The 23,779-nt window shown below is 42.9% G+C and overlaps 1 protein-coding gene across 3 annotated transcripts in view; it reads right to left on the reverse strand.

Moving 5' to 3' along the window:
• Window positions 1–553: 553 nt before the first annotated feature.
• LOC138260523 (rho-related GTP-binding protein RhoG-like) overlaps window positions 554–23,779 on the reverse strand; it is a 30,900-nt gene continuing 7,674 nt past the window's right edge. For 2 of the 3 annotated variants that reach the window (XM_069209122.1, XM_069209133.1), the window contains exons 2-3: window positions 19,663–19,853; window positions 554–6,242 (exon numbers count right to left, since the gene is read on the reverse strand). In XM_069209122.1, coding sequence (XP_069065223.1) covers window positions 5,632–6,207 — 576 coding nt within the window. In that variant the 5' untranslated portion in view covers window positions 6,208–6,242; window positions 19,663–19,853 and the 3' untranslated portion in view covers window positions 554–5,631. Of the gene's footprint in view, window positions 6,243–7,660; window positions 7,771–19,662; window positions 19,854–23,779 lie in introns of all 3 variants that reach the window. The other variant, XM_069209142.1, reaches the window with a different exon arrangement.

Here is a 23,779-nt window from a genome sequence, read left to right on the forward strand (position 1 = left end):
GCTGTTGAGATAATGCTCTTTTAGAAAGTAGCCTTTCCTTGGACATTACTGAAAACGTCATGCTTCAACATATATGGCACACTCTGAGACCGAGCGATGACTCATTACACTCAACAGATTTTCTTTACTTTTAGCATGAAGAAGTACCATTTATATGGACAAAACACGTTGGCCGGCTTGTTTGAAAATACCACCAGAAATAAAGATACTCTGAAGAAAACAGCTATTTTGCAGTACAGTGAGAAGTGTGTGTATTGTGAATGAAATCTTGACAAAGTTGATACAGTGATAGTTTAAGTGTATGTCCCACCCAACCCATAGTTGATAAATGTGTCCCCTAAGCGTCAATTACTTTTTACAGGTACAAAGGAATGCACTGTGTCCTAGGTATTTTATAAAAATGCTAGTTTCTGCAGTACCTAATCATTTTGCAAACTTCTTGGATGCAACTGAGTAGCAAAAATACAAATTAATAAGTACCTATTCAGACAGAAACGCGGAAGCAGATATTCAGAGAGAAAAACAGACGGTGAGGGGTACCACTTCAACAAAGTTGATTTGTGTATCCTGGGCAAGCCCAGGAATACAGGTTTAATGAGTCTTGGCATTACACACGCATTCCCTGGGTAATTACAGTTACCAGCAGAAGTATGATAACTAGGCACATAATTATTGCTATTCAGAAATCAAGGCACACGTCAAAGATCACAAACATGGAGACCAAGAAGAGCTCTGCAAAGAGAGATTTCAAGTAAGTTAAGTATCCACAGACTTACCACGGACCCACTCGCTCTAGCTACAATATCAAACTCTAAATGCTGCTAGGATTCCGTGGAATGATGACAGGGAACATCCTCCATCCTATCTAGAACTCTAGATGCTCTAGAGAGTACTGGATTCTTTTTTTACCCACTCATCTTCTGTTAAAACATTCCCACACCAGGCACCGATGGTTTTCAGATGTTAACATTTCATTATTTTATATTATTTGTTGTCAGTTTTGATATGTAGTCTTTTTGAGCCTCTGTGTAAAAGATGTAATCTGACAGTACCTTTCCTGTGAGTCACAATGCTTTCCTCTAAATACCAAAGTACAAATTAAGTTGACTGATGGGTTAGAAGCAGATTTCAGACCCCAACAGAACAGAAGAGACACCTCCCCCCCCCAATATCACAGAGGCACAGGGGACCCAGCAATAAACAAGACAACCGTTGTGCTGATGGAGGTAACACAGAAAATGTTTCTACGACTATTCAGGACTAACTTCATCTCTCACACCTATTGCACGTATCTGGAAAATAAAACCTAGTTTGATTTAAAACTCCATCAGTAAGCATTTTTGAGCGTCAAATGTCTCCTCAGGAAAAACCAATAACCAAGCGGACTGGTGACATTGGCCTAAAAAGTGATCTTCTGATAGTTGAAGGAAACCTGGCCTGCTACTTTCGAGTCCCATTCTGCTATGTGTGTTCAACCTTCTATCCACTTCAGTCTATTTCTCACCCCTATAGGCATGGTTTCCTCTTGCTGTCTTTGGTCTATCCTCGTATGGTGTTTAGATGCACATCATCGGTTACGCTCTCCTCTGGCTCACGTTTCCCTATAGAAATTAGACTTGGTAATTAACCTGTGGTATAAGAGGGCGAGCTTTAGTTACTTTAGATTACGATAGTTTACGATTAGCATCCTGTAATACAATTTTATAATATTAAGTGTAGGCCGCAGTTAAATGATAGTGAATGCTGTTTAGGGAGATGGCTTCTGTATGCTAATCCACAATTACAATCAGTACTCTCCTAGGCCATAGAGAAATCTCAGCTCATTACTTCAGTTTGTTTACATCCACACTTCCTTGGTGCATTACATGGGTTTAGGACAGGCATTCTGTTATTCTGTTGTGCCAAATGAAGTGCTTTGGCACAGCTAATATTTTAGGCGTTGTGTTTTCACATTATTTCATTTTTTTTCCTCGAACAGGCTTTTGAATACTTATTCTCTTGATAGTTAAAGACATTTCATGATGCTTACAGACAATACTTATGTTATGAGGTTTAAAAACATTTTTTCTAGTAATTGAGGAATGTCCTTTTAAAATTACTAAATTTAAAGAAAGTTTTGTTTAAAGATAGGCCTACTGCCATCATTGCACGATGGCAAAGGTTGTATTTACACTGGTCTTCCATTCCCTTCACAGAGGCGTTAGAGTAGTGTATTGGCACATTATCTTCTCACCTAGGGTTTGAAGGCAGACTCAGTTGCTTAGATCACTTGGGTTCGGCTTTCCCAAGTGTAAGGTTTAAGATTAGTATTCTCTCAAGATAAGAATCAGATTTCTTCTTGCTATCCACTGCCATGACATTTTAAGAGTCCACAGAAGATAATCCTTCAAAAGAGGAAGAACTACCAAGAGAGGGCAACATTAAAGTTAATGACACTCAATGGAGAGAGAGAGAGGACCTCTCGATCTTGTAAAGATAACTGCTACTTATTAAGATTCGCCAAGGGCTGTTTTCTAAACATGCACCGATCAGGAGGAAAAATACTTTAGCCTGCTTCTCGTTTGCTGCACTCCCTTGGAATAGAGCAAGAGCAGCACCCGCACCTGGTGAGGATGAGGAGCTTTAGTCTTGTTAAAGCCACACTAACTTCAGTTCTGTGGACTGCTAGCAGATAATTTTTAATCAGCAAGAGATACCAGAAAAGGCACAAAGGTAATCCTGGAGCACTTTAACTGTACAATCAAGACAGCTTGTAGCATCTGTTGACCACTTGTCTACTCCAGAAGAGGCAGGCCCATTAGCTTACTTTTCCCTTGGCCGGTCTCAAGTCTGCTAAGAATAGTTTGGGACTGTTTTTTCCAATCTGCAGTATGGATGTTAACATGACTCTTCTTTTATCACCAGACTAAACCAATACCAAACTGAGAAATGTTGTCTAATTTCAGCTGGAGAAAACTACCACCTTTTTAACTACTTTTTTAGACCAATAACAATTTTTCCTCTACCTTCTCAGTTTCAAACCTTCTGCCCCACTCCATGGAGGGGAAAAAGAGCCAGCATACAGCTCAGTAACAGATAGGCCATGTTGCGGAACCACACTAGGAGGCAACTGAGGCCTTGTTTCAGCATAAAGGGAAAGTATTAATCACACATGAATCAGGAGCAGATTCTTGGGGGAACAACTGTAGTAGTTTTGCACAGATCTACTCAGATGTTGTAGGAAACAAGGCACTGATGCGGGGGGGGGGGTGTATATATACAGATGGTCCTGCAGTTGTGAGTATGCTGTTTATTATTAAGTTTCACTAATCAAATTAGAATAATAGAGAACGGGTATTTAAATCACAGGAGACTGGACCACATTTTCAAATACTTATCATTTACTGCCTCTGTCGAATATGTTGGGTCTTTAATGTATCAAGACAGTGAAAAGATTTTGCCCAATAAAAGGACACGTGGGCTGTTATTGCTGTTTGGTTATCTTACTGTTGCCACCCACGGAGTTCTTTGGTCACATTCATTCCAACATGTATATGGGCATGTTTCGTTCAGTGCCTCACTGGGTTAATCAAAGGGATATTGTGCCTTGCTTGTGCTACTGCAGCTTGGACATTACACTTTCCCTATATCCCATCCCACTGACTTTAGGAGAAACCAGTGTAAAGCATGCCTTCCTTCATGCCATGGTTCACTTGCTTACAGGAAAAGGTATCTTTCTCATCCTCCTCCCATTACTCTCCCACACTCGGCGTTTGTCTAGCACAGCTCGACTGTTCTTGAGCACAGCCTCAGCAACTGGGCTTGCATTTGGAGACAGAGCTTTTCACCACCTTTCTTTTTAAGGGTGAGCTCCAATGTTCCCCTCTTCACCGTAGGCGGAGAATGGGAAAGCTGCATGTTCCACCCATTACACAGTCTTTTTTACCTGCCTTCCACTTCTTAGAGAGACAGCTTGAAACGAGGTCCCTTTTAAAACCAACAAATGAAGGTTCAGTGTCTAACTTTAACCATTATGTCATCAGACAAGCACTCTTTACAGGCATTGAGTGAGCCCCTGCTTCATTGGCCAGATGCTATACCAAGCTTCCATTTCTGTCTTTTGGTATTTAAAGCTAGAGATTCTGGTGCTCCCTACTGCTTCGTGGCAGGGATTGTGGTCTTGTGTCTAGCTAATAACCATTAATATTTAACTCATCATTGTCACTTCCTCACCACCCCCAAATCATTGTAAGCACCACCCAGCTGTGTGGAGTTTTACACCTAACAAGGAACAGCGCATTAGCATCTCAAGCTGGCTTCAGACCATCAATACTTTGGTTCTAAAACTGCCTGATCACTCAGTTATTTAAGATTCAGTATTGTACACAATAATCAACACAGAGATAAATGAGGTAACTGAGAAGTGTTGAACAAGTAGCTGTGCCCGACATTAAACTTTCTCTACACGGCACAGAATCTTCATCGGTCCGGGCACTTCACACCACCTTCAGCTCACATCAGTGTCTGAAAATGTCCTTTTTGAGAGAATATGTTCAGCAGCGTCATTCCATTCAGCTTGTGAACTTACTGTCAATTAGGCCAAGGGTATGGTTAACAGGACAATGGTAGATTGAACAGCTGTGCAGGTCATCGTTCCACCAGAAAGAATTTACAGAGCTACAGGTGGGCACTTAGTGGATCTTTTAAGTACACAAGCCCAGAACCAAACTGGCTTAAGAGGGGCTGAAAAACTAACCAGGACCTTTGCACATGATTGCCTTTAACCAGATCTTACCATAAAAGGAATCGGATACTGTATCAAGATTCAGTCACAAGGGCATGTGCAGAACCCTCTGATGGCATTTTGGATCACTTTGCTTCAAACCTGAGCTGGTGAAGGGATGGCCTTTGTATAGTCCCATCTTGTAGAATGAACATGGCTCTAGGCATAGGCACCGAGGCACACAAGAATGATGCTAAATTAATATAAACCTTTTCAAGATTAATACGCGCATCTAGAGGACACTCTGGAGCCTGTATCTTCTCAGCTAATGACATCAATGATATTAAAAGTTCCAAGGAAGGTAGGTCTGTTCTGAAGGGGATGGCGGGAATCCAGGTGCTGTTTCTCCTTCAAATTCCTGAGCCTGCACATTTGTATGCTTTTAAACACACTTTAGTACACAAAGGGTCTAGATTACAGCATTTAAATTGCACATTGAAATTGCATGATAACAAGGTGACCGATTCTCCCAACCAGTAAACCTATCTTGCAAAAAGCTTGAAAAAGGAGCAGAAACCTAAATGCAGCACAGTCAACCCTTTCAGCAGAAAAAAAGCACTAAGCAAGGAAAAAGGTTTATACATGCTCCCATTGCAAAGCTCTGACACAGTTGCAGGCCCAAAGAGCTGCAGAGGTTCCTGAACAATGTTGTACCAGTGCCTTTCTGCAGCACACCTTTCTATTTCCCACATTTCTAGATGACTCTAGTCTTAGCCAAGCATCTAAACCATACAATCCTACAGAGAAGGCGGGTCCAAGGCCTTCGGACAACTGCCACAGAAAGGGACGGCTGACAAAGTCCCCAGAAACTGCACCATGTCTTGCTAATGCTTACCGCACCAGTTCATGTTCAGCTTTATAAGAAGGCACTAAAGGAGAACACACTTTTTGGGGTTTTTCTTTACCACAGGGTTCATAAAGGCACGTACAGCTTCAGCAAACACCTCGCGAACCCCTTGCTGGTTCAGCGCAGAGCACTCCAAATACTTTACTGCTCCAATCTGTTTGGAAAGAGAGTGCCCTTGCTGGGGAGTGGTTGGTGCCAGGTTTTGTTCCTTGAGCTTCTTTATTGTATCTGGGTCACTTCTGAGATCACTCTTGGTCCCCACTAGTAGGATGGGTACATTTGGGCAGTGGTGGGAGACCTCCGGGTGCCACTTGTGACGGACATTGGCATGGGAGGATGGGCTTCCAATGGAAAAGCAGATTACAAAGACGTTGGTCTGAGGATAAGAGAGGGTGCGTAGACGGTCATACTCCTCTTGACCTGCAGTGTCCCAAAGATTCAGGCTGACAGTCCGCCCATCAACAGTCATCTGGGCGCTGTAGTTGTCGAAGACGGTGGGTATGTACTCCTCGGGGAAAGCATTGGTGGTGTAGCTGATGAGCAGGCAGGTCTTTCCAACAGCTCCATCTCCTACCACAACACACTTGATCGTCTGCATTCTTCATCAAGGCACAGAAATCACCTGAGCAGTACCTAGTAGGCAGAAAGTCAGGGTTATAAACAGGTATCGAATGGCATCACTAAAACTGTGACTGGCTAGCAAACTATACAATGTGACAGCTGTGATCATACATTGACAAGCCAATGTAAGCATGGCCTGATGTTCTGTAAGTCATCGTTCACTACAATGCAAATGTCACAAGGCTCTGATTTTAGGGAGGGGAAGGAGCCATGAAACAAACAAAATATCCACCTTAAAGCCTGTGGAGAAGGTCACTCAGTGCACATCCAAGCAGGTGTAGAAAGCTGATAGAGGTCCTTTTAGAGCAGCAGCCATAGGGGCACTTATTAAGCAGGCAGCTAAAGATGTCAGATGATATGCACTGTAACTGGGGATGATTAACAGTCACAAGAAAGCAGACATACACCATGTGTTTGCCATTTTATGTATCTAGTAATTTGCCACTGCCCCTGAGGATTCCTAGAAGCACTCACGTGTGCTCTTCAAATTGACACAACACCTTAATATTTGTGAATACACAGGTGCCTGGCTTGCTGGAACTAAAAAAAAAAACAGACAATCTGCTTACTCTGGACTTCTGGCTCAGGTGATAGATATTCTATAGATTGTATCCGGTTGTAACATTTTTGTGATGTATTACTTGCATCAAATGTCATTCATCTTCTCATGTGTGATTTAAAAGAAGCTACCAAACGAACGGCATCCAAATTTAAATGATAAGAGAATAATAAAAAAAAAAAGTTTAAAAAAAAAAAAAATGCATCGCTCGCTTTTTTTCTTTCCTTTTCTTCCTTCAACACTCATCTTTGAGTCCATTTATGTGTGTGTCAACCACTCACTCTTTACACCTCAATCTAAAAAAAAACCCTAAAGTCTTTTCTTGCCTGCGCCTTCTCCCCACGCCTTCGCTCAACTGTAGGTGCCCCTTTCGCCTTCTCCTTTCTGTTTAACCTTTCTCCTTTCAACCCATACCGCAGGCATATTAAACATGTTACTTACCTGTAACTGCAGTTCTCAAGTCTTGGTAACTTTCGTAGCCGCACATGCTTGAGTCATCACTTTCGTCTAGCCACAACAGACAAAGTGGGCACTTTAATTTTAAGTGTACCCTGAAAAGCTTTAACATGGTCACATTAGTAGCCTATTCACATCATTTCACAAGAACTAAACTTCAACCGATCTGAAGCAAGCTCATAGAACAGCACCACTCACCCCAGAGGGGAACATACCGTAGATTTTGTTGGACAAGTGGGAGAGGTAATAAATAAGTGAGCCTGGACTGGACACGAGGGTGGTTTACATGTTAGGTAATTAACATTTTAATTCTACAAAATTAGATCTTTCATAGATTGAATCAGATTAGCCAGTACTATTCATACAGTAAGCATTTGAAATGGATAAAGGAAAATTAAACAAAGACAGGGCTCACCTCAGAGAAAGAGAACGTAAAACAGAATGATCCACTGCAGCACTCCTCTGCAGTTTTGAATCCGGGCAGTAGTACTGAACGGATGTGTGCGTGTCTTCCAGGCTGCTACCCTGAAAATGTCAGTAAGAAGCACAACAGAGAAGAGGAAGGATGAAGCGGCCATACTTGTTGTAGACTTCCTTATAAATGACAGCCAGCTGTATTATGGCACTACACTATGGCCACAGACACTCAGCAAACTACAGGACTCCAGAAGTGAGCTGTATTATCTGCATCAGCATCTAAGACATCTTCTTAGATCCAGGATATGAAGTGCTCTTTCTGCTATATTAGTAGGATCCTTTAAAAAGTTTAAGAACTACGGGTTCCTTTAAATGAAGGTCTGACAGAACTTGGGGATAAAATGAGGGTTTGTCCTTAAGATCACTCAATCGTTGTGAAATTGCAAGAAGGGTTCCTTACTTGAATTTCATTTACACTTCTTGTGAACGTTAAGGCCAAAAGTAGAGCATGTTTTGAAGACAGATGTTTAATTCCATTTTGTGGATTGGTTCAAAGGGATTTCTCATCAGTTGGGGAAGGACTGTCTAGAGCTGCCTTTGAGATTCTGGATGCCATAATGGTGTAAAGACCCTATGTAGGAGGCTGGCCTAGTGAGTACCAAGGGGTACTTACACTCTGCACCAGGTCCAGGTATCCCTTATTAGTGTAGAAGAGGTGTCTAGCAGCTTAGGCTGATAGAAAAGGGTAGCTTAGCAGAGCAGCTTAGGCTGAACTAGGAGACATGCAAAGCTCCTACTATACCACTGGTGTCATATGCACAATATCATAAGAAAACACAATACACAGATATGACAATATGCCAAAAGTATCTCAGTGAGTACCCTCAGTATGAGGATAGCAAATATACACAAGATATATGTACACAATACCAAAAATATGCAGTAATAGCAATAGAAAGCAATGCAAGCAATGTACAGTCACAATAGATTGCAATGAGAGCACATAGGTATAGGGGCAACACAAACCATATACTCCAAAAGTGGAATGCGAACCACAAATGGACCCCAAACCTATGTGAGCTCATAGAGGGTCGCTGGGACTGTAAGAAAACAGTGAGGGTTAGAAAAATAGCCCACCCCAAGACCCTGAAAAGTAGGTGTAAAGTGCACCTAAGTTTCCCAGAGAGCACAGAAGTCGTAATGGGGGAATTCTGCAAGAAAGAACAACACCAGCAATGCAACCAAAGTGGATTTCCAGACGAGAGTACCTGTGGAACAAGGGGACCAAGTCCAAGAGTCGCGACAAAGTCTGGATTGGGCAGATGCCCAGGAAATGCCAGCTGAGGGTGCAAAGAAGCTGCCACCGGATGGTAGAAGCTGTGGATTCTGCAAGAACGAAGAGGACTAGGAACTTCCCCTTTGGAGGATGGATGTCCCACGTCGTGAAGAAGCTTGTAGAGGTGTTCCCACGCAGAAAGACCGCAAACAAGCCTTGCTAGCTGCAAGGGTCGCGGTTAGGGTTTTTGGATGCTGCTGTGGCCCAGGAGGGACCAGGTTGTCGCCAATTGCGTGAGGAGACAGAGGGGGCGCCCAGCAAGACAAGGAGCCCTCTCAGAAGCAGGCAGCACCCGCAGAAGTGCCGGAACAGGCACTACGAAGAGGAGTGAACCGGAGCTCACCCGAAGTCACAAAAGAAGATCCCACGACCAGTGGTAGTCTAGTTTGGTGTGCCTATAATAAAGGACCTTTATTTTTGCCACACTGTGTGGATCCTTTCATGTGTGATAAGTTACTGTGTGACTACTGTGGTATTGCAAGTGCTTCACTTGCCTTCTAGGTAAGTCTTGGCTGCTCGCCGCAGCTACCCTAGACAGCCCTGGCTGTCTAGACACTAACACAATCTAATTGTGATTTGCCCGAACCCAGGATAAGGTGTAACACCACAGATGCCCACCACACACTGGGCCAGCTTCCTACATAACCTCAGCTTTGATAGCATTGTTATTGGAGCTCTTCCTGCAACAGGCCCATGTACACAGGGCAGTCTGGGTTTAAATGTATGCAAGGCAAAATAATTCCTAAAAAAGAGACTTGAACAGTTGGACAGGGATTTTATTTTCCTACTACACTGGATGAGCTAACTTGGTGAGACATGCAGTTGTTCTTTGGATGTAAAGGCCTAGTTTGTTGAAGAGCCTCAGACTGACTTGGGAAGAGGTTTCTGTAGCTGTGAATGGCTTTCCTGTGACAAGACAATAGTCGAAACAGGGAAAAGCTTGGTATCTTTCTTTCAGAGAAACGCAGTCACTGGGGCTATGCACTTTGTTAGTAGTCTTGTGGCTGATGTGAGTCCAAATGGGAGGAGTTTGAATGGACATTGGGGACTGGCTACTTCAAATCTCATCCATATTCAGTGCTTGGGCCGAATGGGAATATGGAAACATGCATCCTGTAGGTCCACTGTAGAAATGTAATCTCCTTTTTTAAGGAGCTGGAGGAGTTCCTGTAAAGTAACCATGTGATATGTCTGCTTCTTGAGAAATTCATTCAACTAAGGAAGGTCCAAGATTGGCCTACTATTGTCTTCAACAAACAATGAGATCTCTGCTTGTAAGGGTTGAGGTTTCTTGGATAGGATAGTTGGTGGAGGTTTCTGGACGAACTCTAGAGAATGGCCAAACTGAAATAGATCCAGAACCCAGCAGTGAGATTTCTTTTTCCCCTACCGTTTGAACTAAACCGAGATTTCCCCTCTTACTGATATGTCTGAAGTAGGCTTTTCCAACGAGTAGCTCATGAGCTAAAGGTAGCTTTCCTGTGTGCAGCCCAGCTACCCAGTTGGAAGCTCTTGCTTAGTGGGAACAAGCATGCAAACAACAATTGACAGTGTGTATTCAAGACGAAAATATGTGCATTTTCAAAACTCACACGCTAACATTTGGAGAAAAACAGCTGTAATCCCAAAATATGTTAAACTGATATTTGAGTGCTACATCATGCAGCGCGGAGGAGACTTATTACATTGGTACCAGAAGCATCACAACTATGGTTGTTATGTATGACCAATGTAGAGAAACTCCAACTTGACAAAGCCTTTTCTAAATTACTTCTGGCAACCGTGCCAGATGCATTGAGGTGATCGCTGGTAATAATCTTCCATACGATGGGCACACATGTAATCTTGTCTGATGTGGTCACTATTACATCATTAATAATATTGTTAGCTCGGGATGGTTGTCAGTGAACCTAAATAGCTACTATTAAAGAAAAGCACGGTGAACTCTGGTCCGGAGATCCCATGGCTGTCGTTAGAAAGCAGTCACGGATGTCTTGGTGGCTTTTAGATTGGTTGGCATTGCTTTGACGAGACACCTGTCTGATGCTGGAGGTGGGGATTTGTATTGAGGAGTTTACTGCCTGTGATAGGATTGTTGAAGCAAATTATGTGCTTGGTAGCTATAGGCTTGAAATCTGCCTCTATAACAGTGCTGATCTCTTCCTCTAGTTCTTTGTTAGGGCTGTGTTAGTCACTACATCAAGACTCTTAGTGAACTCACTGTATCCATATCGGATTAAATAGATAGTAGAACCTCATAAACAGGGCACCCAAATAAGGACACACCATCATAAGCCATGCTTAGGATACAGCTTGGTACCACTCCTCTAAAAGAGGTGGCTTTATCCATTCTTGTCTCTGCACCACAGCTACACCAGGTAATTGTCTGAATCCATTGGTCGCACTGTCCATTGCAATGCCTATTATGGCTGAAGATGTTCTTTCCGTTTCCGAGGGAACAACTTCTATCTCACTCTTTTAGTCTTCCAGCAGGAGGTCCAAACAGAGTGTAACATCTGACCACATCTGCCTGTCCTAGGAAGACCTCATCAATATATGCACTGTTGCAGAGAATCTCTTCCCAATGTTATCGAGTCTCCAGCTCTCTGTATCCTGTGGTATAAAGCATAGTCATAATTTATTTCTAGATCACCTTCGGGCAGCTCGCATGACCAGAGTCTGCCCAAGTATGACTACATAGGCAAGCTGGTGTATTTTCATGACCATAGGTTCCTTGGGTAAGATGTAATTTATGACTAATTCATACAGAACACGTGTGTTTTTTCTGAAGGAAAGAGAAAGTCAAATCTTTCTTATGCTCTCTCTGTTAGGTTATGGAACCCTCCTATACTGTCAGGAATAGTCTCTCCTACGAGAGGAACTGAATCTCCCACTTTTGACACCACATAGTCATCCACTCTTGAACTTCCCCTTCCTCCAGAGCGTCAGCTGGATAGGCATCAGTCATCACGAGCAGGAGTCGCAGGTCAGGCACAGGAGAATGAAGCAGTTGAAAAACTGATGGGCTGTGTCCATGTGATAGGACGGCATTGAGATCTTGAATGAGGTAGGAAGATAGTGTAGAAGGTGGTCTCTGCTGATCATCTTCAAATGCCGAAAAATGATGGGTGTAGTAATCTCCCACCCTAAATCAGTTGTCAGTGGTGGTAGAATTCTGTTTTGGGCAGACCTTTGCTAATGGTGTCTTCATCAGCAAGGACTTATTCATTGGCAATGCTGTTGTTTCTGTTGACTATATCATTCTAAACGATTTTGGTTTCTCCAGTTCCAGAGGTATCTTTTTCCTGGGTTTTGGTAAGTCTGAAGTCATTTTTAAGGTAATTCTGTTAGTCATTATGACTAACTCAGAAGAAAAACTTCAGTCTGGATTTCTTAATCTTTTTTTTTTTTTTTTTAGGTTACTTATTCAGGGAAAGCATCTCCTGATAAATTATTTTTGGAGAGCGTCTTTCCAGAGAATGAGCCCTTTTAACAGCTTTTTTAAATGTTCTTGAGGAACCATTAGAGTCCTCGTCTGAAGATGGCACACCATTGGAATTGTTTGGCGCAAAAGTAAACCCTCTCTGTCCTTGAGGGTTTTTGTGACAACAGATCTTACAGTCCATAGCCTAGTCCGCAGGACAGAGGAAATAAATGCATTCCTTGTATGATGTTCTGAATGAAGCCCCTTATTATCACAGGTTCCACAAGGCCTTGAAAGGAATTGTTGAAGGTCAGACATTGTTTATCCCAGATGTAATTCAAAAGACTTTTGAAATTTCCCCTCAAAGTAATCACTCAATTAATTCAAGAGGTATCTTATCAGAGAAAGACTGAGCTTTGCCCAAGGAACTCCCTTCACACATGACGTGCAATAGAAATCCGAGAAATTGTAATTTCTGGGGGAAATGGTGTTCTATGAGCTTGCTTCTGATTGGTTGGAGTTCGGTTCTTTTGATATGTGACCATTAAAGGGTTTCAGGCAATGCACTGCTCACTATGCCTACCTTTGGGACTCCCAGCTCGACAAGAGGGGTGGTTCAAGCATGTGAATCTATCTAAGATTCAATACAGAAGAGCCTTTGATTATTTACTTTTTCTCGCAATTATCTCAGTTTTTTTGTCCTATGGACCTTCTACATTCCAATTTGCTTTCAGCCACGAAATGCCCTTTTCTTAACCTTGACGATAACTCCTTTATTCTTGAGATTATTGCAGTACATTATCTGTGACTTCTATTTTTAACACTTCTATTTGTCTCTCCTGTTAGTTGCTTCCATGGTCTGTGCCTTTTTCTAACTTGATTCTTTGGGAAAGCGTCCCTTATCTTCAAGTTTACTTTCTGCGTATTGTTTTCTAATGTATCCAAACCCCCTCCTCCCAAGAATATCTAACTTCCCTGGTCCAACTCTAGATTCAGACCATACTCTTAGCTTCCCCACTTCCTCAAATTCTTTTACAATCACTTTCCTCTGCACCCTTTGTTTAGCCTATTTTTTTATTGTCCCGCCATTTTAGAACTCTCCTTTCTTTTAAGGGTGCTGTATCTGTATTGGGAACCACTGAATCTTTCCTACTAAAAAACTATATTAATAAATGACTACTTCCATTGAATTTTGACTTATTCAAGACCATCATCCACATGCATACGTCAGTCACTACATAATGTACGTTGATCGTATTTACAAACAAAAGAACATGTGCAGAACATGGCATTAAATGTTACAGACACCGTTTTTGAAGGTGTTTTTAAGAAGACCACTGACTGTGGCTTAGTTATAAGCTACACTGGAACAACATTCTTTACATATAATATAGGCAAATGCTTCTGCTAGTCATTCACAGTTTGAATACGCATCACTTTCTAGTATCAGGCGCGCAGCTGCATACATTTCTAATTGTTCGCTAGAGTATGGTAATTCTTTCAGCCAGTGTTTTTGGGCTAGCGACTTACCGCGTCCCCGGTATTTGGCCACCTGCTTCTTAGCTACGCTATGGCAGTGTATTTTCAAATGTTTGTAGGGTGGTCTTTTCTGAAAACTTTTGGCTCTAACTGAATGGCTCAGTCACTCATTTTACATACTGCCTCAATTATTTCCTGCCAGAAGTAATACACTGGTGGGCAAGCCCACAGGTGCAGAAATCCTGCACTCAGATCTTCATCTGTAGCATTCAGAATCCTCATGAACCTCACACTTCATCAGGCTCAGAGGGTTGCGATACATTCTATGTATAAATGTACAATAAAGTATCCCAAGCCTGCCTGTTGGGCAAGAGGGCCCCAGTCAGCACACAGGGGAACTTCCATTCTATGTCAGATATTTGGCACTGAAGGTTAGGCATCCACTTGTCTTCCGAGAAGGGAGTAATCACAGGTGTTGCTTCCTGCAGAAAAGCAGTATTGTAAGTGTAGATAATTGTGCCATTGGCAAACAATGGAATGACTGTAGTAAATTTATTCCAACAAGCTGCTTGTACTCTATAATACAGTAAAACGTCTAGTGAGGTGTGGTTTATCTTTTATGACTTGAAGTTTGATAAAATGCCCATCATGAAATAGGTCACCCAACTTAATCATCTCTAAATAGCACAGATGCGATACTGCCTTCTCACTCATTAAGGGCAATCATAGAACAATTATAACTCTCTTTATGCTTCTAGGAGTGCAGGTTCAATAAACCTCCACTCTCATACCCAAGGGCTAACTAACCTCCTCTGTTCCCCTTACGTACTTCTTCACAAAGGAGCCTGCATTCAGGAGTTTTGTAAACTCATACCCAGCTACCAGCTTAGAGGCACTACTAGACCAGAATCCAGATGAACAGTAGCTCTATCAAGAGAGCAGACATACACCAATGGAGGCAAGCATTCATGTGTATGTACAGCAGCGGCTTCTCCACTATAGTGGAGGTGCGTTGCCCCACTAAAAGTTTCTCCCAGAAAAACCCCAGAGATGAAAAATAAAACGGTTATAAAGTTAATTTGTTACCATTGTATTTTTCACCAACCCGCCCGAACCGAGATCCAGGATGGGGTAGAGTGCCAGCAAGCCTGCAGAGTGCCAGCGGGGAGCTGTGCACTGAAGTGTAAAGTGTGTGTAGCTCTTTGGCTGGCCGCCGTGCGGCGGCGTCAGATATGCACATTTTATACCTCTCCAACCCCGCTATCTTAGCGAAAGCACAGGTCTCCAGCCCTCTTAAGGGTGCTGGGAGTGGCTGCTCTCTCCAATCCGACCACTTACATCATGCTGGTTAAAAGCAGGACAGCAGCGCTAGGATTGGTTAAGGGAGTTGGCTAGGTCCTGAGCTTGAGGCAGAGACGAGGAGAACACCGGAGCAAGGAGGACGTTCATGCAGCAACCAAGGAAGGTAAGTGCATATTTCCTTTATTTGTTTGATAAGTACATATATGCATGCACCCACCCTTCTGAGTGCCCAACTACTCTCTAATGTTGCCAGCCGCCACTGTATGTGTATTTGTTTAGAGTGAACCTAATTGAGGAGGCTGTACTCAGCAAGAATCTGGACCTAAATCCATGAGAGAAGAAACTGCTCCTAGATTGTGTGCTATAACAGAAGAGGGCTGAATCTGTGTTTGTGTTGGTCAGGAGTCTTAAAGAGCCTGAAAAGTCATTATAACACCTTTAAAGGGGGGCCCTTGAAGGGGGTGACCCCTAAAGAAGGTGGGTCTTAAGCTCCTTTAGGAACTGCAGGATGGAGGTTTCTATGCACCAGATTCTCATGAAGCTAGGTTTTCTCTCTCATTTGTTTTGATCTGGGTGATGTCTTGGCTTCCTGTGTGATGTTCGTGACCTAACATGATTATGTTTGTTATGTTGGGTGTGTTGCAGTTAGCAGTACTTGAAAATTTGGGCTTCATATGCAGGAACAAGGACACCCAGTCTGCGAAAGATACAAACAGTCCCAAGAAAAGGGCCCACAGTGATGGAAGAAAACAAGGTGTGTCCACATTAGAGCCATAGGAGCAGAATTGAAAGCAAGATTATTCATGAGATGAGAAACTTCTACACAGAAACACGAAAACCAGGAGCAACAATACAGGCAAAATAAAATTAAGAACTACACCTAGATAATTTACAACCCAGTCATTGAAAGAGCCTACACCATTTTTTTTTGTTCAAGGGATTTCTCTTAGCTCCCACAAAATTGTCTAGAAAATTGCAACTAAAAGATACAAGCACCATTTTATGCTAAAGCTGGTGATAAAATTGCAATTCCTTCCAGGTTCATGACCTGGCGAGATGGCCAAATAGATGTGTCTGAGTGAGGCTCCCCTCTCCCATTATGGTCTCCTACAGCATTCCCTAACACAGTACTCTCCAACTATTACCCACTAGTAGCATCATGGACAGCAAACAAGTGGGCACAGGAATCTACAAAAAGTGACAGACAGTGAGAAACCAGCTTCATGGGTTTTAACTAGAGGCCCCCTCTGAGAACTATGTGGCCGCGTTGATAAGATCCTACCCCCTCCGGGAGTCTCTTTGGTGGCCTTGTAGATTAAGTAGACACTGCAGTCAGGTCTGAATTCCATGCCTTGGGCCACTAGCTTATGAGCCAGCTGGAACAGCTGGGACAGAGAACAGCTACTGCTACAAGAGTGCCCAGTGAGGAATAGTGGAGAGGTGCTTTGGAAGACCCCTTGGCCCTAATCTGATGTAGAAGCAGCACCGTCCTTGACTGGAGGAGGAAACTATCAATGGCAAGTCACCCTGGCAGTTACTCCAGAGGCAGCAAAGGAGTGAAGTCGTCCAGGCTAAGCTGCAAAGCCATTCCATGTAGCTGATATGGAAGAGACTGGTCTTTTCAAGCAGCATTGGTCTTAACTGAGACCTTGAATAAGGATCCAGTGGCAATAGAAGCATCACTGGTGAGTGAGCTCTTGTGTCTGTGCACAGTAGAGGAACCCTAATGTAATGGGACCTTCTGGCTATTAAACTATAAAACAAGAGAGCAGGTCTCACTAGTGTTGTGCATTCGCTGCCACGGGGCGGGTAGCACTTGGCTTCATGGTGCTATAACTGGGCTAAACCACTCAAAAAATTAAAACTGTGGTGGTTCTAAGCCCATATACTGTAAATGAGTTCCTGAAAAAAGGTGCATAACCTACACTGGAGTGCTATCATTTGTACACTTACTCTGGCACTGCCCCAAGCTCCATAGATATTGGGAGAGCCTTATAGATGCTACTGATGCAGCGTTTAGTACCAAGATCCCTAGATTCCCATCGTATATCTTACTGGGTCTGCCCAACCCGCTTACCTTTCCTCTGAGATCGTTAAAAGGGCGGCAAATGGCCCTGGCCCTCAACGCGGTGTTGCAGCTGATTTTAGCGCTGTGGGGCACAGACAGGATATCGACATATGTGTCATGTTTGCAGAAGTTGTGGTTTATTTTGGCAATGGAGAAGCTCACTCTGGCCTCTCAGCAGCGGATGGGGGACCTGAGTGACTTATGGAGACCGTTCTTGCAGATTTTATCCACAGAGTTTACTGAATTGACTTGTCCGGCTTATCCGAGAGTGCTGGGGTTGACCTGAGCCTCTGGTAGGGTGTCTGCAGGAGAAGTCTTTGGGAGAACTAGGGCTAAGCGGGGGCGGTGCGGGGAATGGAGAGACTGATGGATGACGGGGCATACCAAGGGAAGAAATGTTGGTGTTATATGTTTTGTTTTACTATGTCAGGAGTTCGCTTACCAGTGCAGCAGTCTTCTGCGAGTGGCTCATCTATACTTGGGATTGCAAGGAGGAGGTGAGGGGGAGGCCCCCTCTGATATGAACGCACAGGTGATGATCCCTATGGGCCGCTTAAATGCTTTTGGACTAGAAATGCTGCAGTGTGTTTGTTATAATGCGATGCTCTGTACTTTCTATGCTGGTACGTTGAAACAATAAACAGATTTGATCCATGGAGTGCTATCATTTCAGCACTGCAAAGAGTATGTTGGCCTTCCCGGAAAAAACACAAATCCGTGTCTGGCTGGTTGCTTACTCCCGGTCAGATGTGGAGCCTGGTGAATCTGAGACCTTTGAACAGTGACAGAGACACTGGCGTTCTGGCAACATATCTGGACAGCTACATTGTTAGCAAGAGTATCACTGTGAAAAGGAGCACTTGAGGGGATCTGAGGGGAGTAGGGATTTGGATACCCCACAAGTTACTGTTCCTGGAGAGATGAGTTCAAAAGATGGTCAACTTCTCTTGTTTTCCCCTTGCAACTGTACTACTGCAGACCTTAGTTGTGTAAGGGGTGAACTCCCTCGTATTTCATCTCACTGTCAGGTTCCTGAAAGTCATTGTTGGTCACAGTCTTGAGGTTTGGCCCAAGCTTTTTTAACCCTGCTCTGCGTATGTGCAGTGACTTTCAGCTAGAAAACATCAAAACTTGTCAGTCTCTTTTACTGCTCTCCAGATGAATAGGATATTTACTCTGTTCAGTGACTCAGTAAAGGATTTTAACTCCCTTTGCTTCTCAAGGGTCAATAGCGAACAATTTTAACAAACTAGACACTTAAGCGGATTACCAGATTTGCCATCTTTGTTCTTTGCATTTTCAACAAGAACTGCCCCCACTTTCACGGACTGCTCACACAGTCTCTAAACACACCTCTCCCAACTGGTATCCTGTGTAAAAGCACAATCTTTCAAAATCAAAAGCTGTTGAAGTATAAGGGTCAGTAGAGTGATTAAGCTAGATTTAGTAAATGAAAAAAATAATTGAAATGGGAACTACTTAATACGATATGTCTCCTCGTCTGCGGCAGGATCACATCCACTGCAGCTGATTTGTTGGGTCAGTTTCCATACTCAAAACAACATTTACTACTCATGAGTGATATTAAGAAATCAACACAGTCGAAAGTGGCAATACACAACCCTTCCATACTGTACACATCTGAGACATTAACACTATCACTGACACCACAATAAATGTACTGAAAAGGTATGTTAAGTGTTTGTACATTTTTCACTCAGAACATTTGTATAGCCATTGTGTTCTGTCGCAATCTGATGCCGTACGTGGTTCTGGGATTCTTGTTCACCTGAGGCAAAGTAGTCGGGTGATGCTGTATTTGGTTCTGCTTCCTACTGTGCAAACACTGGCAGGCAAGGCCGGAGTAGACTAATGAACTGCTCAGAGAAGCATTACGTTGGAAAGTGGCTGCTAGGTGGGGCTATAGATCTGCATGGCGCATGATGTCCTAAAGTCCATAGAAGCCTCCGCTGAAATTCCTTGACATCTGTTAAGTTCTGCTCGGGTCCGTTTACTCCTTGACTTCAGGTGGTTGTTAAGTTTGTGACACCTTCCCCTATTATGTCATGTTGATTCTACTGTGCAAAACCGGATGTGGATATAATGTTAAGAAGTGTACATATGAGTGGCCAGAGCCTAGAGTTACACAAATGTATAGCTTGGAGCCATGCTGTTCCTGTGACTGTCAGGAGTTGTCTCTAATGTGTTCTGTAGGCAGTCGTGCTAGTATTGTGCGCTGTGGGGCTCATTAACAGTTGTTTATGCCTAACAATGCACTCGGACCTGGTCAAATGTTTGCTCATAATCAGAGAGCTGGATGGATTCAGGGCTTGTAGTCCAGACTTGGAAAATTTACAAACCATTATGGCAAGAAAATAAAATGTTACCTACCCACTCTAAACAGAACCACAACACGACACCAAGATCCGAGTTATAGCAAGCTCCACTTCATTCTTGGGCAGCGATGTGATCACATTCTGCAACAGATCTGTACATTCCCAGTCCTTTGCCTGAACACAACATGAAACCTTGCCTGAGAGTGTCAATTCCCAAACAGCGGACCTTCTGTCATGTTACAGCACCTGGACAAGGGAAGAGAAAGGACATGTATCAAAACATGATCTAAGGAAAACAGAACCAGAGCAAGTATGCCAAAGAAAGGCGTATATTCTGTGGAAATGACATCTATTCCAAGAGCGCAGGTATTTATGACGGTAACATGCTTCTGTATAAAGTCTTACCCCTCTGGTCAAAGTGCTGGCGTCTGGCAGTACCAAAAAAGGCCAAAAGTTATGTTTAATACTCTCTTCATTCCTTCTCCCTAGCCCTAACCTATGTCACTCATCATTTCTTGTCCTAAGCCAGTGGCAGATGGCAAAGATGGGGGTTGGCCGAAGCACCAAATCCACAAGACTGGCAACAAGATATTGATTGGTGCATGCTTGCAGAAAAGACGTTTTATCAAAGCATAAGGTGCCCCAGAAAACAGGAAAAGGTGCGGCCCTCATGGAGAGCACACAGAGAACATGGGGACGAGAGGGATGAGCAGAATACTGCATGTGAATAGAAGGTTGTTTATACAGTCAGGCTACCGCACTCAGCACTTTGACTGTATATCGCAACCATCTTATACCTACGATCAATTGTCACGCCGATCTTTGCCTGCTGCACTTTATTACTGTGTTGTCTTTATTTGCAAATTAATAAAAACATGTCCCTCCAAGTCCATCTACTCCACTAGATGTAACGTAACCTCTTGCCTTGAGCCACTCCTCACAGGATGTGGCCCTGGGATGCATCCACTGAAACCAGCCTTTACTTTTGGGCTCCCACTTCCACACAAGCTCACTCTATTGTTCCACCACAAGGCCCTCAGTTCATTCCACTTCTCCCACACTCAACCCTTCTGCTCTCGCTGCCTTTTCCAGAACTGACTGCATAATTCTCTGCAGTACTTCACCCCCCACCCAACTACTCTCCGAACTAGACTCTTATCCCCCTCCAGTTTATTACACACAATAATAAAAAATAGAAGTGTATCTTATAGAGCACACAGCTACTTTGAAGGTCCAAGATCCCATCACTCACAAAGACTAAAGAATCAATTCATTCTAAACAACTCCGTTTTCAGTTTTTTCCTAAAAAGGAGTTTCGATGGGGCATGTGGGGCAGAAAGAGGCAGTGAATTCCAAAGTTTGGAAGCTAGAAAGCTAAAAGAGCTGCCCCCAAGACGCACTCTTCTAACTTTCAGAATGCAAGCTCTCCTAGCCCTGGAGTATCTAAGATTCATCAGAGGGGCATACAGTTGAGTGAAAGGCTGCAAAGTACTGAGAGACGCTATTTATCAAGTCTTTAGCAGTTGCAAAAGGCCTTGAACAAGAGCCTCAGCTTCACAGGAAGTAGTCATGGCTACTCAGCTCTCCCCACTCTTCGTACACCTGCCCCTGATCCATCCACTACTCCTGGGCTTGACCCCTAAGTTAACCTCATTGCTTCTACTTGGAGCACCAAATCCCCTCACTCCTCCTGTACTTTAACCCTTGGCTACTTGAACTCCTACAATTCACCTCTAGCTCACTGGATTTCTTCATCACTCAACCCAAAGCTTCCCCTACACTTCTGATCTGTATTATATCAGCTGCCATTATTCCTGCCACATTCAGCACACTCTTCACTCATCTCTAACAAGATGGCAATGTCCAGCCATCTGATTATTTCAAGAGGAGCATTTGGAACACCAGAACTGGTTTGGAGGGAAATCACATAAGCGTGTCTGCTTAACAAATCCCAGGCTGCTCAACTGAAAAGAATAATTCCACCCACAGCACAGGTGTGAAACACAGTCAACTACCTTAAGGGCTTGTGAGGTTCAAGAGCCAGAGACACCACCCAATACACAATACTGATCTTCAAGCACATCAATTTATATCCAAAAAATACTTTAAAAAAAACACTGACAAAACAAGCATTACACCCCAGGCTCATCAACCTAAATGCTGATGTTTACCATAAAGAAGTAAGACAGCATAACCACAGACAACCATTTAGCAACTGCAATCACGGATTCACAGGAACAATGCAAACACCGTCATAAACAGACATCATCATATATATATATATATATATATATATATATATATATATATATATATATATTCTCATTTGCAAATCTTAGAATATTAATCCATACACAAAACCATAAGTGACTTTGCAATTATTAACAAATCTTCCACACCCTTGATCTAGTACTTACCTGCATGGTCTAACTTACCCGCCATATATACCATCTGTCTGAAATGAACAGACTACGTTGCTATCCAATCACTTGTTAATACGCACCACTACTAACCACATCCACACCACACCCAAAAAACAGTTCAGCGGACTTAAAGATTTCTAAATTGAAATATTTGTGGAAAATGCTGGCCTGTTTAATATTAAAAGCTATTCCTACTTCTGGGTCTAACCCACCCTCCAGTCACCAAACCACGATTGAACATATCCTCAAAGGTCTTGGGTTCAGTGATAGGCGCCTGCAATGTTTCTCCTTCCATAATTTTGACCAACCTCAGTTCATAGAGAAGCCTTGTAATCTCAAGGCCTGTGATCCACCTCACGCATAATTAAAACATTCATCTTCACCTGACATGATTCAACAAATCTAAGGCAACTCCATCTGAATTCCACACCTGGGCAGAAAATTCTTTGGCACATGTCAGTTTGCCAGGAAACAAATCCCACCTCAATCCCTAGGTATACGGAATACCATTCGAGGCAGGATGAACAGAGATATGCTTTTCCTCCATACATTAAAACCACAGCTCTGTAGGACACTCAAAGCATGTTCTTCACTTCAATCCTCATGTCACTCTTGATACTATACATCATAAAACCACCAGACACAAAAAACTTCTTTGTGGTACATTTGGGGCAGGAGACCCACAAATGATCATTAAAATGGCAGTTTGATTTCACTTTCTAATGCTTTCACAAATGGAATATCGCCTGCTCAGAGGTGAGAAGGGTCGCACAAAGTCTGCTCGCTACAATACCAGCCATGTGCAAGGCCATTTCAAAAGGTTGCAAAAGTGTCTAAAGAAGAAACTTCAAATCTTCTAACAGTCTGATGTAGGGATCATCTCAACTTATTAATGTCACAAGCACATGAAGACAGTACTAAAAAAAAACTATTTGCTCAGTCCTGAAATGAGAGGTCAATTGAAAGGCCTCCAACGTGCAAAAGAAGCATCTCATAAACAGGAACCAGAAGATGTTTCTGATCTCAGTAAACACCACTCAGAGACCGCTTCAACACTATTAAAATTTCTTAAGAACTGTTCCTTCTTTCTAGATGTCCTCCATTAAAAGCTGAACACGTGTGCTATTATTGCAAACCCCTGGCACTTGGCCCCACAATAAAAGATGGTACTGCTCCAATTTCCTAAGAATCTGAAGACTTCTAACATCTTGTCTGCTCTGATGACCATTTTGGTGGAGCTATTGGCCGTCTGTAAAATACGAACCTTACAACTCCTAAAAATAAATAACCCTTTAGGTTCAGCCTGTTGGATTCACCTGAAAATTAATGATTCAAACCAGACTAGAAAACAAACTCCAAACAAGTAAAAGAGAAACTCCACAAAGTCATTCAAAAGACCACAAAGTCAGTATCACCCTAATCTCAGACTGGATATTAAAGTGCTCACCTCATACTAACAGCACATAAAACCAAATTCACACTGTCACCTCTAGACAAGATGTGATCCAAGAGGGGCACTATGACATGTAGCTAGATAGACGGACTGCAGACTCAACTTGTTAATCCACTCAGACTTTCAATTTACAGCAAACTCTGCTTTAAAACACATATGAGAAGGATAAATGACGCCACAGCCGATGCTTTCACTTCCAACCAGAATAAAAACATACCACCTGGAATTGTGTCAAAAGCACACCCAGGTTCTGATCCTCTGATGCAGTCAATGGTTCCATATATTCATTAAGGACT

Source organism: Pleurodeles waltl, chromosome 2_1, assembly GCF_031143425.1.
Source record: "Pleurodeles waltl isolate 20211129_DDA chromosome 2_1, aPleWal1.hap1.20221129, whole genome shotgun sequence".
NCBI lineage: Eukaryota > Metazoa > Chordata > Amphibia > Caudata > Salamandridae > Pleurodeles > Pleurodeles waltl.